General features: G+C 36.4%; 1 protein-coding gene across 4 annotated transcripts in view; it reads right to left on the bottom strand.

The window, feature by feature from the left end:
- LOC126185023 (glycogen debranching enzyme) overlaps positions 1 to 22054 on the bottom strand; it is a 192078-nt gene that overhangs the window by 131367 nt on the left and 38657 nt on the right. The window contains exon 1 of one of the 4 annotated variants that reach the window (XM_049927748.1): positions 11970 to 12131. The exons of 2 other annotated variants lie outside the window; for them this stretch is intronic. In XM_049927748.1, the coding sequence (XP_049783705.1) occupies positions 11970 to 12104 (135 nt within the window). In that variant the 5' untranslated portion in view covers positions 12105 to 12131. Of the gene's footprint in view, positions 1 to 11578; positions 11728 to 11969; positions 12132 to 22054 lie in introns of those variants that run through there. One more of the 4 variants, XM_049927750.1, reaches the window with a different exon arrangement.

Here is a 22054-nt window from a genome sequence, read left to right as displayed (position 1 = left end):
ATGTGCAAATCCCAAATGCATATAATTATTTTACTTCAGTAAAATGTTCATTCTTTTGTAGCATTGGATCTGCACCCACAGTTTATGTAGAGTGTAATACAGAAATAAAACTGTTGACTCTGGATTCTTTATCCAGTCATCAAAATAATAAATGCACAGTCATAGAACTTGAATGCACAGTCATAGAACTTGAATGCACAGTCATATAACTTGCCTGATAATGAAAACAGACAATAAGATATTATAAGACAAGAATATTACACCAAAATGTATTCTGAAATACCTATGATATGCAACTTCTTTCTGTTTTCTCTGGAATACATATGCAGTATAAGTTTGTTTGATGCATCTAAATAAGTTGCAATAACTTTACTGTTACTTATATGAATAAAAAATTAAGTAAAAAATTATAATTATACAATAAAAAAGGCCCAACAGTGATTTCCTTCTCAAACCCTAAGACCTGATATGTAATCTGTCTCAACTACATATCAAAATATAGCATGATTTCAGTTCAAAAAATTAATGACATAGTGTAATAGCCATACAGCTTACAAAACAGAAAAGATACTGCAACAGCATTCAGGTAATAGGAATAATGGTAAATTGCTTATCTTTTGGATAAAGTGCTTCTTTAGAATAGAAAACATTTATAACAAGAAAGGAGAAACAGCACTGGATTAAAGGGTGGATGAAAAGCCACAAAGCAATATTCAGTGATGGAAAACACATGCTGGAATATAATGTGTATATGAAGATGGATCATTCTCACCAACTACACACTGAGCAGTTCAGAGGCACATGCCTGAACATCAATTCCTTCCTGAAAAATGAATTTGTATGAAAGCTATTCAATTTACTGTCCTTTCCATCAGGCTTGTACAATGCTAGTACATCACATATTTTTGTTTTGTTTTTTTAATTCCTTTCTGAAAAATGAATTTGTATGAAAGCTATTTGATTTACTGTCCTTTCAAACAGGCTTGTACAATGCTAGTACCTCACACATTTGGTTAGTAGTGATATATTCTCTGGGACATACAATGATTTTATTTTTATTTGATTTATGTGATTGTGAGTCTATTGTAATTCAAGTAATAAAGGTTTAGCTCTGTATACAATGGAGGATGTGACTATGTAAGCATCATGACACACAATTAGCCACGACCAAGTTTAACCAAGAGGAACTGTTGTCACAATCAAGAGACAATTGTTTTTGTTTCCACACACAGTCAATGAGGATGAGAATGGGAGGAAGGTACACTGCAGTGGACATGCAGATCCCATAAACAAATATATTAATACTATACAAAAGAGCCAGAAAATCAAAACTCAAACAAGTACAAAAGCACTCAGCTTGCCTTTTTTCTCACATGATACCCTTTGAATCATAGATAAAGGGAAACAAGCTGATTCCATATTCCTAGATTTCTGAAAAGCATTTGACATGGTGCCACACTGCAGCTGTTCACAAAGATATAAACATATGGAATAGTTTCTCAGATATGTGAGTAGCATGAAGACTTCTTAAGTACAGAACCCAGTACATTGTTCTCGATAACAAGTGTTGATCAGAGACAAGAGTATCATCAGGAGTGCCTCAGGGATTTGTGATTGGACCACTGTTATTTTCTGTATACATACATGATCAGGCGGACAGGGTGGGCAGCAGTCTGCAGCTGTTTACTGATGATGCTGTAGTGTACAGGAAGGTGTCATCATTGAGTGACTGCAGGAGAATACAAGATGACTTAGACAAAATTTCTAGTTGCTTTGATGAATTACAGCTAGCTACATATGTAGAAAAATGCAATTTAATGCAGATGAGAAGGAAAGGAAATTCATAATGTTCTGATACAGCTTTAGTAGTGAGCTGCTTGACACAGTCACATTGTTTAAATATCTGGCTGCAATGCTGAAAAGCAATATTAAATGGAATGAGCATGTGAGGATTGTGGTAGGGAAGGTGGTCAGCTTTGCTTTAATAGAAGAATTATGGGAAAAATTTGTTTGTCTATAAAGGAGTCCACACATGGGATGCTTGTGTGGCCCATTCTCAAATATTGCTGGAGAGCTTGGGATCCACATCAGGTCAGATCAAAGAAGACATTGAATCAATTCAGAGATGTGCTGCCAGATTTGTTACTGGTAGGTTCAAACAACACATAAATATTATGGAGATGATTCTGGAACTCAAATAGTAATTCCTACCACAATCCTCACATGCTCATTCCATTTCATACTGCTTTGCAACATTGCAGAGAGATATTTAAACAATGTGACTGTGTCAAGCAGCTCACTAGTGAAGATGTATTTGAGCATTATGAGTATGGTTTCCTACTCATTTGCATTAACTTACATTTTCCTACATTTAGAGCTACCTGTCATTCACCAGTCCAACTAGAAATTTTGTCTAAGTGATCTTGTATTCTCCTACAGTCACTCAATGATGACATATTCCTGTACACCACAGCACCATCAGCAAACAGCTGCAGATTGCTTTCCACCCTGTCTGCCTGATCATTTATGTACATATAAAATAACAGTGGTCCTATCATACATCCCTGAGGACTCCTGGTAATACTCGTCTCTGATGAACACTTGTTGTTGAGGAGAATGTACTGGGTTCTATTACTTAAGAAGTCTTTATGCTACTCACATAGCTGGGAAACTATTCCATATGCTCATACCTTTGTTAGCAGCTGCAGTGAGGCACCATGTCAAATGCTCTTCAGAAATCTAGGAGTATGGAAGCTGCTTGTTTCCCTTTTCAAGGAACGCTATTGAGTAAATTTAGAGAACTGGAATTTGAAACTGATTGCAGAACAATTCTACTCCCACCAATGTACATCTTGCTTAAGGACGATGAAGATAAGATAAGAGAAATTAGGTCTTGTAAAGAGGCTTATAGCAGTCAATTTTTCCCTCACTTTATATGTGAGTGAAGCAGGAAGGGAAATGACTAGTATCAGTACAGGCTATCACCACTCACTGTATGGTGGCTTTTGGAGTATGTGTATACAGAGTGGTCCATTGATACTGACCAGGCTAAATATCTCACAAAATCAGCATCAAACGAAAAAACTAATAGAACAAAACTTTTCTAGCTTGAAAGGGGAAACCAGATGGCACTATGATTGGCCCACAATATGGCGCTGACATAGGTCTGCATTTTTTTAAATAGGAACCCCCATTTTTTATTACATATTCGTGTAGTACGTAAAGAAATAGGAATTTTTTAGTTGGACCACTTTTTTCGCTTTGTGATGGATGGCGCTGTAATAGTCACAAACATATAAGTACGTGGTATCACGTAACATTCTGCCAGTGTGGATGGTATTTGCTTTGTAAAACATTACCCGTGTTAAAATGGACCGTTCACCAATTGCAGAGAAGGTCAATATCATGTTGATGTATGGCTATTGTGATCAAAATGCCCAATGGGCGTGTGCTATTTATGCTGGTCAATATCCTGGACAGCATCATCCAAGTGTCCAGACTCTTCGCTGGATAGTAACGTTATTTAAGGAAACAGGAAGTGTTTAGCCACATGTGAAATGTCAATCATGACCTGCAACAAATGATGATGCCCAAGTAGCTGTTTTAGCTGCTGTCACAGCTAATCTGCACATCAATAGCAGACAAATTGTGCGAGAATTGGGAATCTCAAAAACGTCGGTGTTGAGAATGCTACATCAAAATCGAATGCAGCCGTACCATATTTCTATGCACCAGTAATTGCATGGTGACGACTTTGAATGTCGTGTACAGTTCTGCCACTGGGCACAAAAGAAATTACGGGACGATGACAGATTTTTTGCACGCGTTCTATTTAGCGACGAAGCATCATTCACTGACAGCAGTAATGTAAACCAGCATAAAATGCACTATTGGGCAACGGAAAATCCATGATGGCTCTGACAAGTGGAACATCAGCGACCTTGGTGGGTTAATGTATGGTGCGGCATTATGGGAGGAAGGATAATTGGCCCCCATTTTATCAATGGCAATCTAAATGGTGCAATGTATGCTGATTTCCTACATAATGTTCTACCAATGTTACTACAAGATGTTTCACTGAATGACAGAATGGCGATATACTTCCAACATGATGGATGTCTGGCACATAGCTCGCGTGCGGTTGAAGAGGTATTGAATAGCATATTTCATGACAGGTGGATTGGTCATCGAAGCACCATACCATGGCCCATGCATTAACCGGATCTGACATCCCTAGATTTATTTCTGTGGGGAAAGTTGGATATTTGCTATCGTGATCCACCGACAACGTCTGACAACATGCATCAGCACATTGTCAATGCATGTGCAAACATTACAGAAGGCAAACTACTCGCTGTTGAGAGGAATGTCGTTACACGTATTGCCAAATGCATTGAGGTTGACGGACATCATTTTGAGCATTTATTGCATTAATGTGGTATTTACAGGTAATCACACTGTAACAGCATGTGTTCTCAGAAATGATAAGTTCACAAAGGTACATGTATCACATTGGAACAACCGAAATAAAATGTTCAAATGTACCTACATTCTGTATTTTAATTTAAAAAACCTACCTGTTACCAACTGTTCATCTAAAATTGTGAGCCATATGTTTGTGACTATTACAGCGCCATCTACCACCAAGCGAAAAAAGTAGTCCAACTAAAACAGTCATATTTCTTTACGTACTACACTAATAAGAAATAAAAAATGGGGGTTCCTATTTTTAAAAAAAAAGCAGTTGATATTCATTTGACCTATGGCAGCGCCATCTAGTGGGCCAACCATAGCATCATCTGGTTTCCCCCTTCAAGCTGGACAAGTTTTGTTCTTTGTAGTTTTTTCGTTTTACGCTTATTTTGTGAGATATTTGGCCCGGTCACGGTCAATGGACCACCCTGTATATACATGGAAAGTAAAATGACTGTACCTAATGGGAAAGCTGTCCTTTACTTGTTCAAAAACATATAAAATCTATGTATAAATAGTTTTTCTCCAATCAAGACAAAGCAGTTCAGATATTTCATACTTGATCAAATACTTACTGAGTTATGTTATTTTAATGATTTTACAACTATGATCTCTGTCAGTAAAATTAATTATCATCACATACAAGGGTCAGATAAAAATGTGGAAACACTGCGAGGAATGTATGCTAGAACATAAATGCATATGCTAGCCAAGTTTGCAGGATGTGCTGTTGTATTTACAATGAAAAGCACCTGTGCAATAACCTCACTGCATTGCAAGTGTCAAGCATGTGCTGAGTGATCATGACACATAGTCACTGAAGAGGATTATGACAAAAAACAAGAGAACAACAGCTGCCAAAAGTCACTCGTGAACCCTGTCCGCACCAAAACAGTGCAGAGGGAGTTCCATAAACACAGAATTTCTGGGCAAACTGGAAATCCAAAACCACTCCTCAGTGATGCAAATGCCCATAACAGGAAAACATGGCACTGAACCCATAAAACCCCTAGATGATGGAAGAAATTCATTTGGTTGGATGAGTCTTGTTTCACTCTATTTCCAACTTCTGGTTGAGTTGATGTTCCAAAATTGAAACATGGTGAGGGGGTCTACTGTTGGTTGGACAGCCATATCACGCTATTCAGTGGGCCTCATGGTTGCTCTGCATTAGTGACAATGATTATGTGACTGTTTTGACTGATCAGGTACAATGTTTGTTCCCCAATGGTGATGCTGTGTTTCAAGAGTACACACCTCGCATCATCTAGGACTGGTTTTGTGAGCTTGAGGATGAATTGTCATATCTGCCTTGGCCACCACAGTCACCAGATCTAAATACTGTTGAGCCTTTGTGGTCTACTTTGGAGAGAAGGGTGCATGGTCACCTTCCACCTCCATCATCATTACCTGAACTTGCCACTATTTTGAATGGTATAAAATTTCCTTGAAAACCATGCAGGATCTGGCTTTATCCATTCTAAGATGACTGGTAGCTGTTTTGAATGCCAGCATTTTTCCTACATCATATTAGGAATTGGTATGTGATGGTTTTTTTTCATATTTTTGTTCACTGTCTGCATATATTTCAGGAAAAGATTCTAAAACAATTTGGGAAATAATTAATTTGGTTCCATTTCTTAAGTTAATCTGAGGATGCATGGTATTTTTGTTAAGTAAGCCAGTACAGTATACAGTTAGGTGGTGGTTTAGTTTAAATTCTGAAAACAACATTAAATGTAGTATAGATTTAATTGCAAAGAAAAGTATTTTTCCTCTTTTATGAGAGGAGGCATCAGGCCTATCCAGAATATACTATCCATTTTTACTCACTGTAAGTAGTAGTATGACAAGTAATCCTACTCCTGTGCAGAGTTCCACCATAGCTCAATTTGTATTCAACTGTGCTACTAGGAAAGTTTTGAAATTGCTCATTTAGTTACAGTAGACATTCAGTTTGAGTACTTCAGTTGAAATCCTCAACAGATCTGAAGTAGAAGTGCTAATGGGGTATTTCTTGGTAAAAGAAACTCACAGTAGCTGACATTCAAAATGAACTTTGTGGCATTAATGGAAGGAATGTGATGAGGGGAATGTGCCATGCATTAGTGACGTCATATGCTAAAAAATGCGCAGAAACCTCCACGATGTCAAACAATGGAACTCTATAGATAAACAAAGAAAATTGCTGAGAAATTATTTCAAAACTAAGATAAAGCAAAATGACTGTTACCACCAGCTTTTTCAACAATTTACAGAATGAATTCATTGGTGACTACAGATGGCTGGCCATTTCATTCATCATTACAAATGAGTGTCATTTCATTTTACCTCTGCAGGTAAATAGCACAATGACTATGAGCTGTCATAAGGTGTTTGCCAACAAATCGTAATACTATGCACACTTCACATTTGGCGTGCGTTTCAACTGTGGCACTCCTTCAGAATGACTGCCATAGATAATAAAAACAGTCTCATTGGCACAGCAATATGAGTAATGAGCTAGTTCTGCACACCTTAAGATAGAAAATGTGTCATTTTCCTTTATCTTGTTTTACCATAAAATGGAGATAACTTTCTGGATACAACTTGTATTTTTTCAGGTCTTCTTGAATTTCATTATTTTCATATTTTTTTCTGAATATTTGTTCTAAATTATAACAACTATACGCCCTAATTCTGAGAAAACATTGTAACTAAAAATGTCACAAGTAAACTGCATCTTCTTGAGTAGTTAAATACTTGTTGCCAATATTATAGTTAATAAACTCATCGTAGCAAAAGGAAACTGTTCATAGCAAACAATATTTCATCCAATCAGATTAGACAGTAATATTTTCATATTTAGTGACTACACCAGGTATAAAAAAATTAATGAAAAATTGCTATGGTTGTGGAATAAGCACAGGGAGAAACTAATAATTAAAAAAATTACACATGGCAGGAAAATAACGCTGAGGAAAGATTACTGTGGCAGAGGCACAGGCAAGAAGCCTTTATGTTGAGCCTGCAGTTACGCGCATACAAGTAGGTTCATCGTACATAATTAGTATTTTATTTAATTTCTGTTTCGGCAAAAGAAATTAAGATTTTTTAAATTGAAGTTTCATGAGACACGAAAAATTTATCCTTAGTTAGTTTCCGTGTTCCAGAGATCATCTGAATGATTATTTTGTTAAATTGATGTGGGATGAGTCACTTTACAGGATATGTTTACATGATTGCTGTTAAAATTAATGAACACATGTTATTGTTTTAGTCCTACTCATGGAACTACAGTAGGTTACCAGTCTTAAAGTAAAAATTTTTCTATGGAATAAAGGAGCTGTCCAGCAGAAATACTTTTAGGTCAGATTTAAAACTTGCTTTGCTACCTGTCAGAAATTTTCTGCTATTGGGCAAATGATAAAAAATTTTTGTTGCTGCATACTGAACTCCTTTCAGTCACTGACAGCTTTAATAATGGTTAATAAAGGGCTTTTTTCATCTAGTGTTCTAGGTATTGACATCACACTTCTTTAATTGTCATGGATAACTTACGACAATTTTCATTAGTGAATATATGCTTTGTGATGGTGGGGTTAAAATGACTAACTCCTTGAAGAGGTGCCTATATGATAACCATGGGTGACCACCAAATTTTAATTTTACTATTCAATTTTGTGCAATCAATTCTTTCTTTCTTTCTCTAAGTGAAGTGTTAGCCCAGAAAGTTATTCCATATGACCTTGTCAATGGAAACCTTCAAAATATGTCAGTAGGTTGACTCATTTGTTTCCAAGACTAGTAATTATGCAAGAAACAAAAGTGGCTGAAGTTAACTGTTTGAGTAGCTCAATAATATGTTGCCAGTTCAGATTTTCATCAGCATGTACACGTAAAAATCTGGTGCATTCCACCCTATTTGCTGACTCTTGTTCCTGTGCTACACCAATTGTACCAATTGTTGGTATAGCTATTTGTTGTACAGAACTAAATACAATCTGTTTTGTCAAAATTAAGGGAGTCTATTTTCAGAGAACAAATAAATCATTTTTTGAAAAACATCATTAAAAATCTTTTCTGCTGTCTTCTCTCTAATGGGATTTATTATAATACTGATATCATCTGCAAAACATACCAATTCTACTTGGTGAACATCAAGTGGAAGGTCATTCACATATACCAGGTTTCCCAGTAGGAATAGTCAGTATTTAGATATATGACAGGAATGCTCATTTGAATAAAGAAAAATCATATGAACATATGCACTATTCTGAATGGTTTCCAAGGTGGAAAACATTTAATGTACATTTTACCAGATGCATGAAAGATTGTTATTTATGGGGTAGGATGAAGACTGAGGTGTACAAACGAAGTGTGAAACATGACATGAACAGCTTGGTCACACCGTGGACACTGCTGCCCTCATCTGAGAACATGCAGAGTTACTCAGACAGGCAACACAAAATGTGTTCCCAAATGTGCACAAATGCATTGAAGTTGACAGTGGGATATTCAAACATTTATTGTGAACTGTACAACAGCTGTAACATGACAAGCATGATAATGCTTAGAGATGAATATTACAAATACATATTTTTCAACTGACACTTTATAAAATGCATGTTGTAATGTTTACCAACTGTTGTACGTATTTACATGTGTAAACTTGACAATCTATTGAACAATACAGAAAACAAATAACAATATACATCAAATGTGTTCTACCTCGGAAACCATTCTGAATGGGAATTATGTTCACATGAGTTTTTTTGCTTCAAATGATTGTTCCTGTCATATCCTTGAATATTGACCACTCCTGGTGGGACACCCTGTATAAGGACTAGGAGTGGACAGGAAACTGAATCTTGTGGGACAACCTGCCTCCTCCTACAAGTAGAAAAAGCATACAGATTTGTAAACTCAGTTACAGCACTATTATAAGTATGGCCATTCCACTTAAGAAGTTAGCAATGAAAGAATGAAACCAATTGAAATTCAGAGAGAAAGAGAGATCCAGTGTGATGATACTTGTCTGTTACAGAAATTAGTGTAAGAAGTAAATTGAAATAAGTAAATGGTTTGACTTTAACAGCAGATATTCTTCATACCAATTGGGCATACTGAGTTGGTTAATGTTGTAACACTTGGAAGTAATGCCACTTATTGTCACTGAATGAAACTGAAGCAAATTTAAAAATTCATCAAGGATTAGCACACAATGGTGTGGTTGAACATCACAATTTCCTAGTAAGACATGAACCATGCTAGTTGAGTTCTCAGCTTAGGAAATTAAGTCTATAAGACCACAATGCTCTGTTGCACTGCTTAGAAAAAGAATGTGATGGCTTCCTTGCAAAGTTATTTTGAAGGACATCATGGTTGCATGTGATTGTAAAACTATTTATCCATAAAACACACTATTTGGTGGTGGTAGTATGTAGATGGTGCTCAACAGTGAGGTCATCAGTGCAAATGCACTATTGCAATTTTGGCCATGTAGCCCTTACCAAGGGGAGCACTATGAACAAGAACTTGATAATGGTCAGAAGGTCAACATTGTTTTACAGTCAAAGAGGAACATAATGTTCTTTAAAATAATTTAAGTAACTGTGAACCCCAGCCGCAAAATGTTAATTCCTTGCAAGACTTGTCACTAGGCCATAATGTGAGTCCAATAACATTGACTGGAAACATTCCATGTAATTTTGACATGACCATCAGAAAAGAAGGTTATAGAAAAACACTCTTGAAATTCCTTTCATGCTATCATATAGTACCACATCTAGAAAGGTAAATATTAGTGCATCATGAATAGATGAAAAGAAGATTCTTGTCAGTCACCTTAAACAGTATTGTTTATCACACACAAGAATAATTTTTCAATGCAACAGACAAACTTCCATACTACCAGTGAAATAGTTCTGGTCAACAGTAACCCATATTTTGCACATCTGGCTCACTCATAATATTAACCTGTCTTTCCTTCCAGTAACTTCAACATATTTGGCATATTCAATAAGTCATTGGAAGAAAAGGCACAAGCCCTGCAATAAAAGTGCTGGAGATGTTCTATTTAGTTTGACTGAGACTGTGTTGAAAAATTATGTATCTTTATAACACTTTCACATTCAAAACAATTCATTTTTTCATTTGACTTTCCTTCAACTCCAGAGCAAATGCATGTTCATTTCATCCAGTGTGTCCAACCACAGTCTTAAGCTAAAACCATTCAAATGGAATATTAGATTACGGTATTACTATTTCTATGTTTTTGTGATAGCCTTTCTTCTATGTAGTGTTCAGTTAAATAACTGAGCCCTGTGAAATTCTATTGACAAATTTCTATTTAATTCACTGTTATAAGCAAATTTACAGATTTTGCTGTACAGCACAATGTTGATCTATACACCAAATTAATTGAATGGTGAAACTTCCTTTCATATCAGCGCACACTCCGCTGCAGAGTGAAAATCTCATTCTGGTAATTGAATGGTCTTAAAAAAATAAAAAAGAATCCTCAAAATTGAATGGTGCAATACCACTTGCACAGTAGAAGTTGCACTGTTTGTGATCATCATCAAATTTCACTGCCTCACTTACATTGTACACAAATGAAATGGATACAACTCAATGTGTACACCACCACCTTACCTCATTTCCCCCTGCAAATCCCCCCTCTCATCCAGCTTATTATAAAAATATACTTCCTGATTATGAGACACAGTGCAATAAAATGTAATTCTAACTTCATGCAGCCCAACTTGAAATATTTCTTGCCAATGCTATACCCCTGCCCACCTCCAACCAGTTATATGTTGATCCATAACAAAACTATACATACTAGATAATAAAGGCAATCAATGTGAGGCTATGTAGCAAATGATGAGCAAAAATATTATTGGTGTAATTTGTAACATCAATAACATTTGCTGGTGCAGGTCAAGATTTTTATTTGCAGAATCTATCTGATGCAAACAAAAATTCTGAGCTAGTTACAGTAAATTATTTAATGTTGAAAACAAAACCATTACGTTTGCAATTGTTGACTGTCAAAAGCCATTTTCGCAGAGAATAAAATTCAACAAATTTTGCTTAAAAGTTATGACAAGAAAACACAAACCTTGATATGATCTCCAGTCACACAAAAACAAAATCCACACACTTTCAGAACAGTTTTCTTTAACTAAAATAAAAGCTGTACATACGTCAACACTGTACTCGATTCATGACACACAGAGAAAAAAAAAAATAGAACTCAGAATGCCCAGCTACCTTATTGCAACTAAGGCAGCAGCACAACTGAATTTTCAGTGTTACTGTTGTTTCATAAGACTTGGGATGTGACATTAATTCTTCTCTAGAGCTCAGTTCCTGGTGTAATATAATATCTTACAACCGGCCTCCCAGAAATGAATAGAACAAGGGAGACAAAGTGAACAGTATCACTGTTACCGTGACACCTGGCATATCATGTTCCTCCAGTCACAATGAGAACCAGTTCTGGTACTTACACACTTCTTGATTTTCTTGTAACAAAATCCTTCAAGCAGGTAAACAGTTAGAAATGAAACATTATCTTGAACTTTCTTAAAAAATGTTCCCAAATACACTATTAATTTCATTATTGCTAATTTAGCATCAAACATTTCACACAAATATATTAGACACAAAGTTAAACAAAAGAGCTCAAATAATATTCCTTTGATAGTGTTATGACTGTGGTTACACAGTGAATACTATGAAAATAAAGTAACAGATCTTACACATAACTGTAAATACCCCTTATCAGTACAGATAACCCTAAATGACACTTGAAGCAGCACGAGTGTCAAGTTATTTATGAAAACTGAAATAATCAATGCAAACATAACATAATGAAAAATACAATTAAAAATGAACTACCGTAATTTACAGATGATGATGTAAGTGTTGAAGCATTTCATTTACTTAAGCCAATGTTAACATAATTTTATTTTTATTTGGATTAGTAAATGTTACATACATTTAATACAAGTCATTAATATTTTAACTGAATAACACAGAATTAAGAAAATAAATTAACTAAGAAATACAGACCAATCTTTTAAAAGAAGATAGAATTACAAAGACACTTTCACTCGGTATTCTGCATCAGTACAGTGCAACAGAAAACAGATAGAAAAGTAATTACACAACAACCTGTATGCATGAAAATTCTAGTGGATAGGAGTAATAATATAACAACAACAAAAGAGAGAGAGAGAGAGACTGTTGATACAGAAAATGGGAAAATTAGGAACTGTAGTCCACATAAAATGACATTCTTACGAGTGACTTGTTAATAACTGTAAAGCACACCAGTATCGGCTGTTCCATAAGAAAATTACCCAACATACACAAGAAGTACACTGGCAATAAAACCTAAGCAAAGTTTTCCACTTCTCTATCATAAATACAGTTATTTCAAACAAAAAACAGAATTATGAACCATGGTTCAACAAATGTGGGCAGGTGAATGCTGCTGAACCATTAAAGTTTTATTAGTCACAGGCCTGATGAAGGTGATTTACTTGGTACCCTTCTCCAATAGACAACCCATTATCCCAACTAATATGATTTTGATCAACAGTCAATCAAAATGAAACTTTCTATGCTTCACCTGCACAAATGTTAGCCAAATATAAGTTCTGAACTTTATATTTATGATCATACAACTCTTCTTCAAGAACCCTACCCACTACACTTTTTGAAAAATATCTATGCAATGCCTTAAGTCAAATAATTTTTCTCTATGTTAAAGAATTATTTTCTTTCATGTGTCTCAACATTTTTTATGATTTATTTAAAAGTTAACTATGATTGTTCTTACCTTTGGAAATTATGTTGGTATCCACAATACAATCATATTAATTAAATCTACAAATATCCACTGCAGATAAAATGATTGTTCTTTTCATTTAATTTATTCAACACAGATTGAGGTAAAAATATTTGCAGCTGAAATGTGGTACTAAATACTCTTTAGTTCATTACTACCAGCACAGGGACATTTGTGTGCAGAAAATCACGCACTCTCAGTAGAATGTTCAATGTTCACTAATAAGCCTTACAGTAAAATTAAAAATGAATGTTGCAGTAGCAGACCTTGAAACTGGATCTTAAGGTTTTGTGGACAGTGGCTAGTAGCAACTGACACAAAGGTTAAATTGGCCATTTGAAACAGAAGGGGAAAGGAAGGTGGCAGAAAGAAATTCCAAGTCATTCAACTGGTGTGAACAGATGGGTGAAATGGAAGAGATCTGGATTCTACTTCTGTTCCTTTGTACAATCTAATACGTCAGAAATGTACAAAAAGATAGCATTTTTATATCATTTGGACCTACTCTGTACCTAAGACTGCTATCTTCTGAGCAATGATTCTCTTTTTTAATGCACTTTATCAGAGATTACATGGTAACATTTTTAAGCACAAGCTGATATTATCAATCATCACATGCACAACATGGTAACAGCCAAGTCACACAAAAAATGCCAACATAAGTGAGTTTCATCTCTTGTAGACTAGCAGGGTGTTTTTACATGATTTGTATCTGTTTTTTCCGGTCTTGTTATGCCTCATCTATTGATACAGCAATCTATGTCTCCTCTTTTCCATTATCTATTCTTAGATTTGGCCCAGTCATTTAATTGAAGGATGGCTATTTAATCTCTGTCACTGCACATCCTTTTCCAATAGCCATCATGCAATACAAGCTGACAGTATCTGTTTTACATGAATAAAATACTTCAACAATCCTATGTTCCACATTTCTTCATGTTTCGACACTCCTTGAAATTCTTTCCTTACTTTCCAATATATTTTTGCTTTTAATTGTACACCACCTGATCTGAAAAAAAAAAACCTTGAGTTGAGAAGTTTGCAATTAGCTGTGTAGTTTTTCTGGGAACATATCATAATGTACTAAAGATAAGTTTAAAAGCATCTTTCTGACATCTTCTTTGGAATTTCCAACTTTGGCTTCCATCACTTGCCATTGCCTAGGAATTTTTGCAATCTTTGTTGACTGATATTACTTATCCTATTTTCCTGTAATCCAGTTTCCTTTTCAAACATCTAAATTGTCTCAATTTTTCTACAGTCTTAACCTAGAAAGTTAGACCTAATTTAAACTCAGAGGAAACTGGATTTTTGTCTGGTGCATTTGAACAACGTGCAAAAACACAGTGGTAAGTTCCTAGATTAAGCATTAACTAATGTTGAGCCTTCTTGTGAATTTCAATCTTTGCACCAGATTAGAACTGAACAAAAATCTTTATTTTTCAGAGGCAATGTAGTACCTGGAAGTGACAGGAAAATATCTGCTTTTAAATCTTACATTGGTATACAGATTAAAATCAGGTATATCAAAATAAAAAAGTTTTTTTGTTTTATCGAAAGCAAGCTTTATTAGTTGAGTATTTCTCTCTCCAAAATCCCTTATAGTGCTACACATTTTCTTGGGACAATGTACCAGCAGACAAGTTCTGTAGACAGTGCAAATTATCCTATTTCCTTTCTTAAGCATTATAAAGTAACTCAGTTTGTCTAATTGGCAAACACATTTTCTTCCTTGGGTCACATGTTGCAGTCAGTGTGGGTGTGACTGGCTTTTATTGTGTCTATTCTTAGTGCAAATTCCTACCAACTTCCCTTCAGTTAAAGTACCAGTTATTTACAAGTTCCAAGGATCATAACCATGATCTTTCACTAAAGTGTGGAATGGTTCAGTTTACAATTATAAGACTTTTTCAGAGAAATATACTGCAACATACTGAGCATTTACATGACTGTCTTTTACTTTAATATGAAACTATCTCTAATCATTTTTCACATACAATAATTTATATTTAACTTACTTTGTAATAGTAAGTGTATACCAAGAACCAGTAGGAAATTTTCATCTGTTTATAAATCACCCTCCATTGCTAGTACTGTCACCTGCCCTCTGCAAGTAGTTATTGCACATTGGCACTGAACATAGGTGGTGGTAACATTGATGTGACTGGCCCATGTAGAATATTCCTCAAATATGTGAAATGGAGCTATGTATACAGCATTAATGACAGAAACAAAAAATATAACACATTTATTGGTGAAGTTTTTATCTTATTTGGAAATTGTTTTCCTCCAAAAAGTAATGCAAATTAGACCAAAGCCTACAAAGAAATCACAGATTACTCAAGGAATAAGGGTATCTTGTATGACAAAAAGGAAACTGTATCTATCAGTCACAAACTGCTCTGATGGTGATGCTACAGCTCATTACATGGAATACTGCAAAATATTCAAAACAGCAACACAAACATCAAAGAAAATGCACTGCAAGGAAAAAACAAAAAACCAAAAACAAACAAAAAAAAATGGTTCAAATGGCTCTGAGCACTATGGGACTTAACATCTGAGGTCATCAATCCCCTAGAACTTAGAACTACTTAAACCTAACTAACCTAAGGACATCACACACCTCCATGCCCGAAGCAGGATTCGAATCTGCGACCGTAGCGGTCGCGCGGTTCCAGACTGAACCGCCTAGAACAGCTCGTCCACAGCGGCAGGTTAAGAGTATTCTCTGAGGAGGAGGAGGAGGAGGAGGAGGAGGAGGAGGAGGAGGAGGAGGAGGAGGAGGAAGAGGAGGAGCTATAAGAGTAAATGATACATTGGTAGTAGTTGTGTCTACTGTTGCAGGACTTCTTAACAGAAATTTCATAACCTTTACTTACAGTATATCACATCATTTAAATAACAGTTATGAAATGTCCAGTAAGAAGTTCAGTAGATTCTGCCATAGAATATCTCAGGCCAGGCATCATAAATAACTTCTGTAATATGAATATGATCATGACTGCTCCAGACGAAGCAATCTCCAACACAAAATGTTTAAAATTCAAAATAATCTAGTAGTTATGAAAAAAATATTACAAAATTAATTAGTAAATATTCTTCTGAGTTTAGTAACGTGTTATGTTATTTGTTAAACTGGTTATCCCTCATAGAAACATCGATTCAAATACCCTGGAGTTAGGCCTCTGTATAACAAAAAAGGCACAGAATACAATAAAGTTGCTTCCCACTTTCGATTCTGCCAGCATTCTCAAAAATTTTAGAAATGGTAATTTGCAAGTGGCTCTTATTTATCAAGACTGTCTTTACTTACTGTGAAGAGCTGCTGCTAGGTGATAAAATCAATTGTGTCAAATAACAAAATCCATGAATTTGTAACTATTGTAAAAATTAAAAAGAAAAACTACATTGGCACTCATCAAAATGTGCAAGATAGTGCATTCATTCAGGTTATATTAACAGTTAGCATTAACATTACAAATGGATTCATTCGCCGTACTCAAAAATATGTTCTGAACCATCACTATAAACAATAAATAATTTAGGAATAAAGGTAACAACTCACTGAATATCTGAGGCACTGGCTTATTGATAACGCACATAAACAAGAATATGAAGTTAATTATATTCTATGATGGACTGTCCATTATCTTATTTATACACAACAAATAATATATTGTCAAAGCCACAGTTTGTATTTCTTAAGGGTTCCAATATTGAGGAGTCTGTTTACACATAAAGCAAGAATGTACATAACTCATTAGACAATAAATTGTAGGCCACTGGTATAATACATGAGCTGTCAATGGTGTTTGACTGAACAAACCACAATATTATCTTGTGTAAATCTGAATATTATGGTGCAACAGGAAATATAGCCAAATGGTTCAAATCGAATGTCTCTGACAAGTTCAGCGCCTTATTAAAACTTTATCCACTAAGTTTCCTCTACAACTCCTTGAGGCCTGCAATAGAGATAGTGAAACACTCTATAGATTTAAAAACAGCAGTTAATGAAATTTTTGTGTAAATTACTAAATTGTTTATGGCCAATTATATGTCTCTAAACTCCAAAAAGAAGTTACATGCAATTCAGAACTTGTAAGAGGTTTCCTCCTAACATATACCTAAAATGTGATGACAAGCAGAGAGAAAAGATTGACAGTATTTAATTCTTGGGACAACAACTTGATGATAAATTCAGTTGGGAGGAGCATACCACAGAATTGCTGAAGGACCTAAATAAATCTTTATTTCCACTGTGGTTGTTCTTAGAAATAGGTGACATAAAAATAAAAAAAAGCTGGCCCATTTTAACTCCGTAATTCCATACACCACAATTTATTTATTTGGGGGGGGGGGGGGGGAGGGGTAGCTCATCAAGCCAAGCTAAGGTTTTGTGAGTGCAGACGTGTGCATCATCAATTATTTGTATGGGAATTCAGACTGTCCTGCAGAGGCTTGTTCAAGGAAGTGGAGTTACTAACTACAGATTTTAAATACATTTATTCCTTATTCAAATTTGCCGTAAATAGTATGTCTGTTTTCAAACCAACAACTCAGTTCATGGAATCAATTCTAGAAATAAGAATAATCTTCACAAAGATTTACATTAAAGTCACTTCCTTTGTTTCAGAAAGGTGTTCGTTACTTAGAAACTTACATTTTCAATTACTTGCCACCAGCGATTAAAGTTTAGTTACTAATAAAGTTCAGTTTTAGAGAAGCCTGGTCCGCCACTGTAGCTAAGTAATCTGGTGGCTGGCTACCATGTGGAGGACCTGGATTCGATTCCCAGTACTGCCATTGAGTTTTCCATAGAGGGAAAACTACAGTATATTGGGTCCACTCAGCTTTATGGTACAAACAGTAGAGCTACTAGAAGAAGGAGTAGCAACTCCTATGTCTAGAAAGTCCTGTAGAGGCCTGTGGTATGCTCACCTAATGCCTCTCCAACTCGCATCCAAATGTTGTCATGTGACACTGGATGACAAGATGTCTTTCAGGGGAGCCTAAAAGATTCATTGCTGGGCAACTCCACCTGTTCAATTGATTAATTTCTTAGTAGAATAAACTGATGTATATATTATTAATAATATGAGTGTAATGTAAAATTTGACTATATCTGCACTGCAGTTATGTGACCATTGTAAGTAACTGCTGTTGAGTCACTGTGCCAGCACAATGCAGTCACCTGGAACAATGTAACTGTACGGGGGGAGAGGGAGAGGGAGAGGGAGAGGGAGGGGGGAGGGGGGAGGGGAGAGGGAGGGGAGGGGAGAGGGGGAGAGGGGGGAGGGGGAGAGGTAGGAGAGGGAGAGAGGGAGAGAGTGTGAGAGTGCAAGCACATGAGTGAGCACTCCATAGCTCCGACAAAGGATTCATCTGAAAGCTAGCAAAGTTCCTAATCTTGTTTACATGCCTTTTGACAACCCAATCCATCTATTATTTACTGACTTGTTACATTTACCCTATTATGTATAAAAATATGTTTCAGATTTTTGTCTTATTCTACATCCATGATGACCATTTCATTTAGGAATTGTGGAAAAATGGCTCTGAGCACTATGGGACTTAACATCTATGGTCATCAGTCCCCTAGAACTTAGAACTACTTAAACCTAACTAACCCAAGGACATCACACAACACCCAGTCATCACGAGGCAGAGAAAATCCCTGACCCCTAAGAATTGTGGAAGAAACATTAGTATATCTTCTTATATGTCATGTTCTTTTGACAAGTCATAGAAAATATAGTTTATCAACATTTTCTCATTTAAATTTTATGTTAACTAATTGAAAAAAACAGCACGAAATGTGTAGTACTGTTGACAAAGACATAGAAAAGGAAAAGTGATACACTATGTGCTTCAGAACTAATAGTTGCTTTGTCTGGGAGGAGAATGGTATAGGTTGGAGAAGGTTAAAAAGGAAGGACAAAACACTCAGACCTAAGGATGACAGAGACCCCTCTGTAGTAAAGGGCAAGGGTAGATAAAGATGAACTGGGAGGCATCAGAGAGAGTAGATGAGAGAAGGTAGTTTGCTAGTTTTTCACTTTTGTGTGTGTCTATTGGAGGTACTACATATTTGAGCTCCTGGAGCTGAGTTCTGCCAGGATTCCGTCTCATAATTTATTAGTTTTCTCAATTGAAATTTCTTTTTATATACATTCTGTGGAGGGACACTTTTGAAATACTAATTGAAACTAAGTATTTTTTTATAAATGTGTTATTGCACTTGCATACATAATCTGTATAATTTTCAAGGAGGAGTTAAGCAGTAGAACTGATTGGTAATTTTGTAAGTGAAGATGTACAAATCTTGAATTGTGTTTATTTGAGTCAGTAAATTAGCATCAACTTCATATTACAGTTACAGTCCAATTTGTTATTCTTATCAGATCTAATCATGAGTCATAACATCCTTATGCAAAGAAAATTCACATAACAAATATCTCTGAAGAATATCTGTACATAAAGTTAGAAATAATAACTTAAGATTTTTTCCAGCCATCAGTAAAAATAATTTCTGAACACAGTGACCATCTTATAAGGAAACTTTGTCAATACAGTTTTGTGGAAATGACTGCATTGATTTGTCACTTGTGACACAATACTTGACACGAATGAAGCACATGCTGCACACTTGGTAAGAATTTCAAGAAAATGTTTCAATCACTATGTAACACATTTTAATACATACATGCACAAACACTTTGGCAGGCATTAAACCTGGTCAAAATGGTCTTTGAATATCACAATGTATTTCATTTAGTATTTCAATGATCTTTCAATGAACAGCTCAAGCCTGTTCAGAAACACGACCACAATAATATGTGCAAACATGATTTTCATTGATTAAAATAAGAACCCTACCATGGCTAAAGCAAGAGGCCATAGAAGCAGGTTGGACCAGAGCTGACTAAATGCTTTTATATCAGGGGCGGCCTGCTGATACAACAAGAACTGCCACTACAATGCAAGGCAATTACCACATTTGCAAGCTAGGGGACGGATCAACATCATAATAAAAACAACACAGCAGAAAGACAGAACCACTGTGGTGTGGAGGCCCGAATACTTCATGCCCAAGCCACACACTCTGTTGGTGCTAGATGATGGGAATCGATGCCTTGGCAAAACAGGTACACACGAAGCTCATATAAATATCCTTCATTTTTAGATATATGGATGCAGTCTGGCAAACACAAGCCTTGAGGAAGGTTAAAACCAGTCTATGAGTTGACACGAATCTAAAAGTGGCCACCACACAACTTGGCCTCCACTAACAGTAGGCTTATTACTGGCTCTGAGTCTGATGTTGTGGAGTTAATGCCTTCCAGCTGGTGGGTCACCTCCAAACCAACTTCCAGTCCCTGCCTGCCTCCTGCCTTGGAAGCCCCCTGTTCAAGACTGGGATGGTGCAGCCACCTAACCACCTCTGCTTGCATGGGCATTCTGTCACTGTCTGCCTCCACTTGCAAGGGCGGGCACTACTGCTGAGGGCTGTCTTCCTCTACATGGTCTATAATAGGATTCTGTGCCTACTGCTGCATCCTGCCCTGAGCTGTATCCAGTCGGCACACACACACAGTCCAGCTGACAGGTGCACCTCACATTTATGCTGAGTCACTGGCATCACTGCTCCTCCAGGTGAGCAACACAGGCAGCTGCTGGAAACTGCAGGCAGCCTGCTTATCTCAGTGCCTCCACACCCACTGTCTACAGAAGCAGCTCTGGAGGGCAGTGCCACCACAAATATTTGTTATGATTGTTGCACTGTGTTCACTAATAAAATGTATGTTTAATCAATAATGTTTTCATGTTGATATTCCAGAAAGCTACCAGGCTTCCACCCACTGCTCCACTACCACCCTGCTTGGTGTGAGCAACTATTGGCTCCTGATACTAACAAACCAGTTCACCACCTAACGTAGTGCAGTCCACACATCCCCCCCCCCCCCCCACCCAGCCATTACAGCAAAAACATTTTCAGCTGCTCAAATTGGACACCAAAAGTATTATTAGTGAAATGTCATTATTTACTAGAGAACTGAAGGATGTTTTGTCAATACATAGGTGACCTAAATGTGTGAGTTTAGTTTAGTATGTGTTTCATGTCAGGTGATAAGACATCAATAGATTTTCAGATTTGACAGATGTCAGGATATTCAACATGTTTGACATTTAGCTTGTTACAGAGACTGTTTCATTTACGTGATGTATTCCTGGACAGTACATCACTCAGTATACTTGTTACACCATTGAGTCCACTTATAAGGCTGGCCGCGGTGGTCTAGTGATTCTAGGCGCGCAGTCCAGAACCGCGTGACTGCTACGGTCGCAGGTTCGAATCCTGCCTCGGGCATGGATGTATGTGATGTCCTTAGGTTAGTTAGGTTTAAGTAGTTCTAAGTTGTAGGGGACTGATGACCACAGAAGTTAAGTCCCATAGTGCTCAGAGCCATTTGAACCATTTGAACCACTTATAAGGCACAGTACATGATAGAATGAAGGTATAAGAAGCAATTACAAATGACTGCCACATGAATATGCCACCACATCAGAGCAGGAATCTTTCTGGGAAGATTAACAATATTAAACAAAGCAAGATATCCAAAGCTTTTATTTGATACAGTAACAACAGTATGCACCACAGCTGCAGTCATTGCCTGTGAATACATGATCACAAAATCTTCATTACACAGAAACATGCTCTAAGGAAAGTATTTT

This window comes from Schistocerca cancellata, chromosome 4 (assembly GCF_023864275.1).
Source record: "Schistocerca cancellata isolate TAMUIC-IGC-003103 chromosome 4, iqSchCanc2.1, whole genome shotgun sequence".
NCBI classification, from domain to species: domain Eukaryota; kingdom Metazoa; phylum Arthropoda; class Insecta; order Orthoptera; family Acrididae; genus Schistocerca; species Schistocerca cancellata.
Note: the sequence above shows the minus strand (reverse complement) of the source record. Positions and strands in the feature narration are given on the sequence as shown.